The sequence below is a fragment of the Erpetoichthys calabaricus genome, chromosome 15, assembly GCF_900747795.2.
Source record: "Erpetoichthys calabaricus chromosome 15, fErpCal1.3, whole genome shotgun sequence".
NCBI lineage: Eukaryota > Metazoa > Chordata > Cladistia > Polypteriformes > Polypteridae > Erpetoichthys > Erpetoichthys calabaricus.
The window spans coordinates 25251508-25264801 of NC_041408.2; the positions used below are offsets into that span (position 1 = coordinate 25251508).

Sequence of the window (13294 nt, forward strand, 5' to 3'; positions counted from 1 at the left end):
TTCTGAATAACTGCAATGTCATCTGTGCAAGGAACAAACAAACAGTAGCTAGCATCCCCAACAGTCAATGGAAAACACAGCATCCATAGGAGTACTGTATAATCTCACATTATACGAGGTGAATACATGAAGGCTAATGGAGAGACTAATAGGTGGGAAGTAACCTTGTTAAGTACCCAAGAAGGATGCCTCTAACATAACATTATATTTTCATAAATTCTTAAACGTTTTTAGTCCAGTCCATGGCTGTGGGGTGTACAAGTGTCTAACCTATTATCATCGGGTGCAAGGCAGCAACCTGCCCTGGACAATGCATCGGTTTATCTTAATGAACACACACTGCGCTGATTTAGAGTCACAAATCAGCTGTTTTTTAGAATATGGAAGGAAAAGTGAGAGGGTCCAGAGGGAAACCCTAGAAGGACATACAACAAAACAGACCAGCTGCTTGGTGCAGTCAATCTTGTCAGCACTGGGCACAACACTGGCAGGCAGTGTGGTATAGTGGTGTATTGTCTGTCTATCTATCTATCTATCTATCTATCTATCTATCTATCTATCTATCTATCTATCTATGAAGCAGCAAGTTCAGAATGCCAGACATGCAGATTTGTTGTTATTGATGTTGTTCACAGAAGCTTTGGCAGCAAACCACTGCATGAATCTCCTCGGGGGCAGCAACTGATTTATACAAGGGAGATAAACAAAATGATGACTGTTTCTTTACTTTTTGCAGGAGCTTGTGGATTTCCTGCGCTTGCACTCGCACAGCGCCGTCTATGCTACCTCCATGTCCCCACCAGTGGCAGAGCAAATTCTCCGGTCTATGAAGTGCATTATGGGACTGGATGGAACTACAATAGGTGAGTAAGATGAGCTGTGAAAATGCACATGTGGTCTGAACAAGCCCCGGAGCAAGTGTTCAAGTCATTAGGCTCTGTTCTGCTTTTGAAAATAGACAGCCCATTAATTTAAATCCCCTTTTTTGGATGTGTACGGCCATGTGTGTTGGGGGGATCAGGCATATTAAAGTTTAGCGACTGTGACCTTTGAGGCCTTCTCAGTGGAAGCAGTGTTTCAGAGTAAAGGGAAGGAAGAGTTAAGTAATTGGACCCTCAGATCATTAAAGTTGTAATGGCCAAGTCAGGAAGACATAGAGCAAGATGACTGAGCACCAGAAAAAAACACAAATAAACCCGAGAATTAGAAATGTGAGCATTCACGTCACCCTGAAATAGTCGAGATTTGAACAAGACTCCATAAGGCACAACAGAGTTGACACACATGAATGAGATGATGAAAACAGTGAATGTCAGTCCTAAAGTGAAAAGATAAACCGGAGTGATGTTAGGTAGAGAAAAATGAAATGGACTGTGTAATATAAAATAGGCAGGCATGGAAGGAACTAAGAGACAGACAAGCAGATAGGAAAGGCACTATATAAATCTTAGATAGATAGATAGATAGATAGATAGATAGATAGATAGATAGATAGATAGATAGATAGATAGATAGATAGATAGATAGATCCTGGCCACTTGTCATGTTTCGGATGTTGCTGTTGTGTGCTCAGCCTTATGTCTGCTGTCCTTCATTCAGTGGTACCGCTTCAAATCCTACCTCATTCTGTCGGTGGCACCTTTCAGTCTCAGGCACAGTAGCCCCTCCGGTGGCATGTTAACTGTAGGTCATATCTTGAGGGACTCTGGTTTAGTGTCTTCCCCTATCTGTAGTCTGCTGCTGTTTCTCTTGAGGCCCTTCTTGTACCACCGGTGGCACCTGAAACCTTCTGAGTCTTTTAGATGCTCTCCAGGCACAAGCCTCAGTCCATCACTTTGTAATTCTCCATCCATTATCCAACCCACTATATCCAAACTACAGGGTCATGGGGGTCTACTGGAGCTAATCCCAGCCTACACAGGGCGCAAGGCAGGAAACAAACCCCAGGCAGGGCATGCACACACACACACCCACACCAAGCACACACTAGGGCCAATTTAGAATCGCCAATGCACCTAACCTCCATGTCTTTGGATTGTGGGAGGAAATCGGAGCGCCCGGAGGAAACCCACGCAGACACAGGGAGAACACTTTGTAATTCTCCACAATGTAATGTGATTTTATCAATGAAAGAGTAACCTACACAATATTTCACAGGAGGTCCAGTGTACTCCATAAGAAAGGTTTCTGGTTTTGGCAGAATTGAGCACTTGAGGTGCCAAACTTTACTCGACTGGATCCTTACATTTTTTATTTGAGTTCTACAGCAGATATTCAAGCTAGCAGCAGGCGAGCACATTTTACACATGGGTCTCGTTCAGTTTTATTTTTTGTTTATTAAATTTTTTGACAGTTTTCAGCTTTTATTAAGCCACTTTCTGCTGAAGAGCAGATTTTGAGAGGCTGTTTCTTGCTTTTGAAATACCTGCCAAGCTTTTTTTTTTATTCCAGGTAATTTGGATGAAAAGCAAATTAATTTTTTGTTTCCAAAGACCCTGTGTGCCAGTCCAGCACAGCTGGATTCAGGCTACCCCATCACTTATTCTGTTGATTTTTCTTTTTTGTTTAACTACAATCTGTTTAAGAATCACAGTAAGAATGAAAAGCAAGAAATGTCTGAGACATCTATATGCATCCATCCATTATTAAAGCTGCTTAATCCAGTAAAGGGTCTTGTTATGCATTGTAATGTACTTTGCAAGTCGCCTTGACTAAAGGCATCTGATAAATAAATACTGTACATAAATAAATACATAATGTGTGGGGTGGCACACTGGTAGTGCTGTTGCCTCACAGTTAAGAGACCAGGGTTTACATCCCAGATCCTCTCTGCTTGGGGCTTGGATGTTCTCCCCATGTTTATGTAGGCTTCCTGTGTCTAAAGTCATGCAGGTTAAGTGGCTTGGCGATGCTAGATAATCCCTTGTGTGTGTTTGTGTGTGTGTTCACCCTGTGATGGGCTGACGCCCTGTTCGGTGATTGTCCATGCCTTGTACCTTATGCTTTTCTGGGATAGGCTCCAACTTCTTCATGACCCTGCTCAGGATGAATAAGGTTTAGAAAAAAGGATGGATGAATAACGTTGTGTATGTACTGTATGCTTTATATATTCATTTAATATATAAACGTGTATATTATTGCTTTACTTTATTACTATAGCTATACCACTTGCATAAAACAACCCTGAACTAATCAGCGCGTATGTGTTGTGTGTGTGTGTTTATATGTGTAAATACACTGTGGCCTGTAGGGGGCATACCAGAGCCCAAAACCCCAAACACAACTGCACAGGCAAACTTTCCAGGTGCAAATATACATATTTTATTTGTCACAATGTACCTTAAGTAGATTTTCCACAACCCAGTCCCTTTCAGTCTCACTTTTCTTGTCCTCCATTTCTCCCAGGCAAGTGTCATGTTCTCCCACCTGGCAAAGAGAACATGACATTTAAATGACAGAACATTTAAAGTGTTTCCGGTGTCCAAACCTTTGTCTGAAGGAATTACTTTTGGGTCAGGCAGAGCCCTCTTGAAGCAGGGCATTTACCTTCTGCTAGCTCCCTCTGGTCGCCCCTAGGGACCACAACTCATACTGAGGCTCACCAGAAGGGGTATTGTAAAGCACTTTGAGCTACTTTTTGTATGAAAATGTGCTATATAAATAAATGTTGTTGTTGTTGTTGTACCTCCTAGCGCATAGGTGAACAATCTGTACAGGATAAGCACTCTCCCACAGGGCTACTTTGCTTCTGTCCTCCTGGTCAGGAAGGGACAAACAACCATCACCACCCCAGCCAAGATGCATCTCTCTCAAGGCCATCCATGGTAAGAAAGCCCCATTCAAAGTAGCTAGGGTGTCAGTCCCAGCATCGCAGCTGTTGCTGTGCTGTTCCATGTCCGCCTCCTGGCCAGTACAGGAACATTACTCAAGTCTTTCCTGAACATCCCTCGTCTTGGCCTCCAGGCCTGGCAGGGGAATGAGGTCCATCCCGGCTGGGCCATTGCAACACTGATGAGCCAAAACAATATGTCCACCTCACTGATGTGCTGCTACTCCACGGTGTGCTGCCAAAACAGCTCTGACCCACCAAGGTATGAATTCTACAAGACCTCTGAAGATGTCCTGTGATATCTGGCACCAGGATGTTAGCAGCAGATCCTCTAATACTTGTGAGTTGGGACTGGATGTGTTGTTCCACAATTGGATTGGGATCTGGGGAATGTGAAGGCCAGAACAACACCCTGAACTCTTCATCTTGTTCCTCAAACCATTCCCGAACAATCTCTTTACTCCTCCTCCTGCATCTCACTCTCAGATTGCGTCTTTCTTTGTGTCACCAAAGCCAAACTGAACAATCAGATTGCTCTGAGAGACTGGACACACAGACCTTAGGGTTTTAGTATATAGTATATATAGAAGGAGAGAGAGAGAGGACTGTCATGAAATGAATGTGACCAATTTTAAAGAGAATTATATTGCAGACATAATTACATGTGTGAGGGGTGGCCCACATCCTTACCCGGCCAGGACATCCTTGAGGTGAAAGGAGAGCGGCAGACAGTTTACCCAGGGCTTTGTCTCCTCCAGGACACTAGATGGCAGCAAGCTCAGCCTCGGATCCCCACATGGGTGCCCACAAGGCATGCCGTCTACTTTTAGGTCCCATGGGGACCACCAGGGGGAGCTGCAGAATTTGGGAGTCCCTTTTCCATAGGGCTGTATCTTCACCCAAAAGTGCTTTGGAGCTGCAGCATCAGGTCACCAGAAGCACTAAAAGGAGCTGTCTGCCTCCCATTAAGGAGCCAGAGTCAGGTGGAAGGTGGACGAAGCTTGCAAGGAGGGATGGAGGAGGCAGTGGAAGAGTGACTGTGAGAGAGAAGAGTTATTGTGGGCTGATGTGCTTATTGTACTTGTGGCTGTGGTGGGAAACACTTGATTCAAAGAGTTTCCCACAATAAAAGACTCTTTGTGCCTTTTAACTTGTGTCCATACCTGTTTGTGTTGGGTGTTTGGGAAGCTGGAGCACCCCCTGGTGTCCACACATGTTGTTATATGCCAGTCCTTATACCCAGTTTCCTGGAAAGTGCCTACTGTTGTGTGGCCCTTCACTTGCATTGAGTCAGCCCCACTCTTTTCACTTAAGTCAGTGTCATTAATTTCATGACAGACCTTATATAACCTTTGCACAGTAATGTGTGTATAGAGGTGGCACAGGTTTTCTAGTGGTTACTACAGTTTACCTCTCACATCCGCCAAGGCCTGTGTTAGGAGAACTGGTGGCCCTAAATTGAGCCCGTGTGCATGCGACTGCAGGTGTTTGCTTGAAGTGGTCCTGCAGTCGACTGGTGTCCCTGTTTAGGGTTGGTTCCTGCTTTATGCCTGATGCTGTCAAGATAAGCTCAGATCACCGGCTGTGCTGAATTTGGACTGAGCAGATCTGTACTAAACACAGACAGAGGTAGGCAGACATGTTGTTGCACATATATTGTATATATGCAGTTACAGAATCCAGACCGCTGTTTCTCACCCATTACATTCTTCCATGATGCTAAGTATTTATTCTCAAAACTCTAGGTAAGAATGGCATGAGTGCAGGCACACTGATGAAATTTACTAGATCTGAAAGCTAAGCAAAAGTAGCAAAGAGAAAAAAAGCAAACCACAAAGTTGAGCGATGACAGTGTCATTCATCAAAGACACATTTTTAAGCTTTTATAAAGCGCATATGTCACAGTGACACATTCCCACGAGGCCCCCCTGTTCCTAATTAATGCCGGTTTCTAAGTGGGAGATGGCACACAAAAGCAGTATTGTGGACTGGACACAGTTTGGGACTTTTTTCTAGGGGGAGACTAGAAGGTCTCCTTTTAAGGAAGCACAGATTTGAAAAGCAGGTGGTAAAGATTTGAGCAGGTGGACATTTTTGTGAATGGCCCCTCCTACTGCTGGCCTGTTTCTGGGTAATGCAGTGAATCATGGGGAGTCTCAACATAACACCTCACCTGGTGGGCTTTTCACTCGTTAGCACAGTGCAGGCATCTCATGCATTAGATTGTGTTTTAGCTCAGGCAGGAGAAGGAATTAAACTCTAGTCTGCTAGACACGTGACACTGTCCCTTTCCCTAACTGAGCAGACTGGTGACAGATGTGTTGGGCAGTCACTTAAGAATAAATCAATGAGATGTGACCAGCTGCTTCTCACAAGGCAATATGGTCAACGTTTCATTCTACCTGCCACAAGTGTGTGCAAGATTGCATGTTGTGTTGAGGAGTCCCCAGAGTGTCTTAATGGAGACTTGGGCCTTCCTACTTGCTCTAGGCGAGTGGATGCTGTTTGGTGGAAGGGGCTTGAGCTGTGCTGTGTGGTAACATGTATAAAGTAATGAGGCAGGCTGACTTTTGGTACTTCATTCAGTGATCTCTTGAACCTTCTTCTTAATCCTGTTCAGGGTTGTACTGAGCCAGGACCTAACTCTGTAGCACTAGGCGCAATGCAGGAGCTAATCCTGGGCAGTGCTCCAATTCATCACCAGGCACACTTATTCATGCATGTGGAGCCAATTATGCTGAACAACCCAGCACACACACCTCAGTGAGACAAGGGAGATAAAAATAGATGGACATAAGGAGACTCGGCATCAACCACTGTGCCAAATGGATCGTTGACCAGACGGCACTGAATGTAATGGGCAGTGTTCCTTGGTGCTCACTTCCCATGAATGTGTGGATTTAGAAACCATAAAACAGCTTGGAGAAGAGAGAACATTTGGCCACCTGGGCTCATGACCACTGATCTAGGTGGCCAAGAGGATGAAGACCTTCAGAAGTATGGCAAAGAGGAGCATGTGCTGCTTCATTAAACTCTGTATTTATTACAACTGTTGGCATTGTTCTTAGGGCAGCTTTGCCCCCAGGGATCGGCACACAACTCACATTGCCATAATACTTGTGGCCAAGCACAGTAGGTAATGGATTCTTATGGCTTTTCTTTTTTAGGTTTTTCTTTTTTTGCTGGTTTATGATGTTCAGCCCATAAATTGCAGATCAGTTGTTGAAAACTTTATGAAGTTTGGTTTGATCATAGACACATGTGGGCCTCTTGTTCTTGGCAAATCTTTTGTTTTTCATATATTATTTCATATGTTATGCCCAATGTAAGAATGGAGGTCCTTCTAGTCTGCACATCCAAAGGAGAGCTAAGGTGGTCAACCAACTTGGCACAGTAAATTTTCTAAGTGTCCTAAGTGGGATTTTAAAAATGGTTGTAAAGCCGTTGGTACATTACACCACTTCTAGTTGGAGCGGATGTCAAACTTGACGACCGCAGTTGCTGTTCATGTCACTGGAGCATGTCAGATTTCATTACTAGAAACAGCAGGGCATGACCAATTACATGACTTCATGATGACTTTTAGAGCACAGTTTTACATTTCTAAAGAATGACGACCTCAGCCTTTTTCCTAAAAGCCAATAACGTGCTGCCTGACAGAGCCAGTTCTGTACGAATGCTTTGCAAGTATGATGAGTTCAGGAGCAATCTCTGTCCTTTGGTATTTTTTTTTACATTTTTAATAACTTTATTTCAAGAAAGTAACATGATATTCAATGAAGCAGATACAATTTGCAGAATGTATGCAATAGATCATTTCAGAATCAATCTAGAGTATGAAAAAAAAGAGTGCAGGATAAAAACCTAACATAAGAATTCAGAAGAGCCAAGGGCAGGAAAAAAAAATAAATACAAATTTAAAAAATAGGGGGAAAACATGTTTTCCTCCTATATGAATGCTTATTGTAAATTCTTTTTTAATTAAGGCTTGCCATGTTTTAAAAGGTTTTGGACCGATTCTTTTAAGTAAGATTTTTTCCAATTTCAAATAACACAGAATGTCCATTACCCAGCGAGTTATAAGTAGTGGGTTGCGATTCTTCCAGTTAAGCAAGATAAGTCTACGTGCTAGTAGTGCATTATCAGCCATTACTTTGTCCTTCTACAGTTTAAGCCCATCTGGGAGTTCATCAGACACAGCTGATATGAGTGATTGTGACACCAAGGCTGTCTGATACATAGTTAAGGATTTTTTTGTCCAAAATGATGTTAATTTGGTACACCGGCAGAATATGTGTCCCAGTGAGACTGGAGTAAGATTGCAGCTCTCACAGGTGGTATCTTGCCCTCAATACATTTGTAACAAGATAAGTGTGGTCAATGAAAGATTTTAAGTTGAGTTATTGAATGCTTTACACATATAGAGCTAGAACATATTCTATGTATGGCTAACGTCTACTCCTTTCCTGAGGTGATAATTGATAGGTCCTTTTCCCACTGTTCTGTAGGATCATCGAAGGGGACATTCTTTGGGATCTTTTTCTGTGTTGCTAGATGCTGGCTGAATCTGATCAGTATTACCTCAAGAATAGACATGAGTGGGTGATGTGGAAAATTGGGTAGATTTCTATTAAGAAAATATCTAATCTGAAAATAGTGGAAACATTGTGTTGCTGGGATGTGAAATTTGAAGCATAATTGTTCTTAAAATGCAAATTAGTTATCTACAATACATAGAGTTCTCTAAGTGTCTTAATCTGGAGCATTTTCCAAAGGTTAAATGCTGATTAGGTTTGAGAAGATTGAAAAAGGTAATTATTGTGTAGAGGAGCAACAGACTAGAAGCATTGAAGTGCATCCTGCATTGGTTCCATATTCTAAGGGATTGGTGGACGACTGGATTATTGGTATGTTAACTAAAGTTAGTATTTACTCATGCACAAAGGAGGACATATTTAGAAGCATAGCAAGGTTCAATTTCCATTGCTGACCAGGACGGTGTAAATTAATCTGTGCCGATGTCCAGGTCTTTATAGTGTGTAAAGTTAGGTAGTGCCATGCCACCTTCTGCTTTAGGTCTTTGTAGAGTCACCTTTTGAAAGTGCGGACATCTTGAATTCCAGATAAGTCCTTTGTTTTTCTTAATCCATTCTGTCTTGGTATCTGAACCATGAGAAGTCAGAAAAATAAGCCTCTCTTCTGTTTGTTAGGTCCAAAAAACCTGTGCTCCTTATTCCTTTTTCTTGCTTTCTGTGCTCATTGTATTTCTGGATGAGTGCTCATTGGAGTTCAACTCTCGCCCACACAGAGCCCACCCCTATAACCTAAGACAAAATCAAAACAAATCAAAATCAGGTTTGATATTGTCGGGTGAGTCACAGACTGATTGGACAGAGTCACCAGCTATGTCAGGATACACAAGTGATGGTCATGGAAGCCCACTGTGACTGCCTTTAACTTGCTAAAATTATGCAAATGAAATATGTGATTGAAAATTGCTGGAAAAGTCATGAAATGTGACATGGCCTGAAGCTGATCACATAACACATAGTTGGAGTGTATATACTCGCAGATAAGTCGGGACTTAATTTTATCATATAATTTCTGGTGTTTTATAATGTTGGTCATATAAGTCGAATGCAGAAAACTCACGCTATTGGTCCAAGAGATTATGATATGCTAACGCCCACCTGAGAGGGTAACAACGGAACACACTGCTTTTTTTTTCTATGTGGGTGCGACAATGTGCTGTATCAGCGTGTGCTCCTAACCCCCCCTTCTCTCCATTGTGCCTACGTGACCACACGGTAATACCTGAACTATTCCGATGCAATGTGTGCACTGATTTGTGTTTTTTGTATCTCACACCCTCATACACCTTTATCATAAGAGCATCCCTTATCTACGATGGAGCGTTCGAACAGAAGAAAATATGAAGCTGGTTTTAAATTAAACGCTGCTGCAACAAAATTTGATGCGTCTGAGAAACTGATGCGAGATTGGAGGAGGAAAGAAGATGTAAAAAAAAAAAATTAAGTCGCATTTTTGAACGGGTGTATAAGTCGGCGTCTGATTTTTTGATCGATTTTTCAGGTTTAAAGACCCGACTTATATGTGAGAGTATGTACGGTATATGGATGAGTGATCAGGAGCAGTCAGAAGACAGACGCAGAACAACAACATGTAAGGCAGTTCATGGAATGAAAGTGACTGAGCTGGCTGAGATTTTATAGCCTGTTTGTCAAAAGAATAAAACTTAAAGACAATTTCAATTAGGAGTCCTGGTTACAAGTTACTTTCTATGTGCTGACTACAGTTTACTGTATGTCCTTTAATTTACCCCATTTCTTTATCCTTACTGCTAAGTAATGGAAAAAATAATGTAAAACATAACGATTTATCAATACTGTGGACACTTTTTGTGACTGAAGACAGAGAAGAAAATTAAAATTAGTCAAAAACCTTTTATTAATACATACCAGGCAAGGGTAAAATGTCAGAGAAACACAGTCCCAGGACACCGCGCTTCATCTGCCTCGAGCGCAGATGTCCTTGTTCTTTTATACCTTTCTAATCTCCTGATCGTTGACCATGTAAGCAAAAAATAGCATCCTGACTCATTGTACTTTTCCAGTTTTTGTAAAGTCATTACCCTAAAGGTATATTTTCTTGTCACACACATCATCAAAAGAAACTTCCAGAAAGTATACATGCTTTTTGTCACGCACGCCAAACACAAACAAGTTTCATCACTCTGTCCTATTTTCTATACACACATGCATTTTGTTCAATTACATCTTTTTATGTTTTCACACTCCTCCCTTTTTGAACAAAAAATGATGTGGGCCTTTCTAATTCTATCTTGAAATGGTTGATGAAGGGGAAGGGGGAGAGAAAATGGAAGAAGCTATACGAGACATGCGCTCATCATGTAGCACATATGCCCTTTCCATAGAGGCGGTAAAGTACTTAGATATTATATAGCGAAACAAAAGGATAATACAACAACCAACCAGGAGGAGGAGACAAAATGTCACAACCAAAGAAATGAAAACAGATCTTATCCATTGTCCCCAGGATCCGAAGGAGGATGCAAACCACTGATCCCAGGGATTTGTAATGCCAGAATTAGTGGAAAGTTCTTTAGAGAGAGCAGTGAGGCCTGCCAATGCACGAGTTATTGATCCATCTGGCGCGGTATTATTTGGAATATATGTACAACAAGCATCACCAAACATAGCACAAACACCTCCCTTTTCGGCAAGTAACATGTCCAGGGCTAGACGATTTTGCCAAGTCATCAGAGAAGTACGATCAAGCTGTTCATGTATGCCTTCAATAGCGTCTTTGGTGAAGTTAAGGAAACGTTGTTGTTTATAATAAAGGTAATTAATCCAGTCTACATTCTTATTGATAGTAATTTGGGGTATGATAGATTCAAAACCGGCTGCGACTTGATCCCTAGCTTTAAATCTGTCTGGGACACCCCTAGGGACTCCAATAGCATCTATGTATACTCCAGGGCCATGTAAGGAGAGGGAGGTAAGGATAGAAGTCTAAAAGGCATAACTAATTGGATTGGAGCACAGGTACCAGACCAATTAGGGGGAAAGGTGGCAAATAATTTGGACCTACGACACATCCACCAAATATCTGATCTAGGAGTGGTTTGGGAGAGAGGAAAGGAAGACAGAACGGTGTTCAGAGAAAAGTTAACCTGAAAAGTTTGAGAACAGAAAGAAAATGGTAATTCTCCTACCCATGTCGTTCCATAAGATTTGAAACATGTATAATTTCCTTCGTGAGTTTGAAACATAGGGGTATCCATGTGACGGGTGGGGAAAAAAGAATAGATAGATTAGAACACTTTGAACCAGAGAGGGGTTTCTTGGAAGTAGTGAATAAATACAGAAGGCAGGGCAACCCCACGGGGTCAGAAATGTTAGATCCGGTCCACTGGGCTTGTCGACCAGTCCCACAGTTGATAATAGAGCAGAAATCAAACTGCACTGATGTGGTGATTCCTAACGGGAAAGTCAAGGTGACCAGGGCAGTAGACAAGGGAAAAGAAAAACATAGTAGCACAGCAATCAAGGGTGCCATCTCTTGCAATGTGAGGCGTGAATCCAGGCAGGCAGTCCTTCAACTTTCACGGCGTGTGGTGTGGATAGAAGAATTTGGAATGATCCTCTCCACCTAGGCTGATGCCAGTGTTTCCTCCGAGTATCTCGAACCAGGATCCAGGTGCCCAAACGAATTGGTAAATCCTTGGAAAGGGGGCTGGTCCTCCAGGCTTGATCAACCTGCTGGTGGATTTCCTTCAACGAGGTTCGCAAACCTGCAAGACTAGAGAGAAAATCATTGGGAGAAAAGGTTTGTTAGTGTGTTTATGAGTCCAGACTCCATCAGAGAGGGACCCTTCTTTGGACCATTTTCTCCTTTCGATATCCGTGGCTGCATTCTGTAAAGAAATAATTTAATTATCAGGGTCCTGGTCATTTCTCTGTTGGAATAAAGAAATTGGTGTGTTATTATATGCAGCCTCTTTAGCAAAGTGGTCAGCTAAATCATTCCCTTTGCTAGCAGGATCCTGTTTTCCTGTGTGAGCTTGACATTTAACAATCGCTAGCTCCGATGGTTTGGTTATAACTTCTAAAAGGGATTCGATCAATTTCTGATGTTGGATGGGTTTGCCAGTACTGGTCTTAATTTGTGCTTAAAGGTTATCTATGCAATATACTTAAACGCGTCTTTTCCTTCATGCTTATTATTAACAAGGAAAACATACGTGCTTGAACCTTTATTCGTATCAAGTGTGCTGACCACTGCGTCACCATGCTCTTCCTTTATAGTACCTAAAATACACAACTTCCATTCATATCACAATTAGACACACACATTCATATCACAATTAGACACACACATTCATATCATAATTAGACACATTCCGCTTATCGCCAAAAAACTTGTCTCCCTTCTCATGCAATATTATTAAAAGAGCATTTTCCCTTCAAACTTGATCAGGGTTCAAAAGGAAAAATACTTTTGTATATTTACAAGCCTTAAACAAAAGTGGAGACAATTCATTTGCGCTAAACCAATTACACAAATCGATAATTATCTTTTTCAGTTTTTAGTTAGAGCTCTCCAGGACTGGTCTTAAATTCCCTTAGTTTCCATAATGTTCCATGATCATGGCAGACTCCAAAAGCATACCTGGAATCTGTATAAATTGTTACGATCTTCCCTTCGGACAGCTGACATGCTTGAGTGAGTGCTACGAGTTCAGCTGTTTTGTGCACTTAGCTTGATGAAATTTGATTTGCTTCCAGCAGGCGGTCCCCTTGGACCACTGCGTAACTGGTTGAGGGTGCTCCATTTTTCAATTGTAACATTTGACAAAGTACAGAGTACATTCTGATACTCATAGGGATCCCTTTAATACACTCTATAACACACAAAATC

At 42.0% G+C, this 13294-nt stretch overlaps 1 protein-coding gene across 1 annotated transcript in view; it reads left to right on the forward strand.

Moving 5' to 3' along the window:
- Window positions 1-13294, forward strand: part of sptlc3 (serine palmitoyltransferase, long chain base subunit 3) — a 136056-nt gene that overhangs the window by 87509 nt on the left and 35253 nt on the right. Inside the window, exon 9 of the mRNA XM_028820904.2 lies at window positions 737-863. Within this exon, the coding sequence (XP_028676737.1) occupies window positions 737-863 (127 nt within the window). The remainder of the gene's footprint in view (window positions 1-736; window positions 864-13294) is intronic.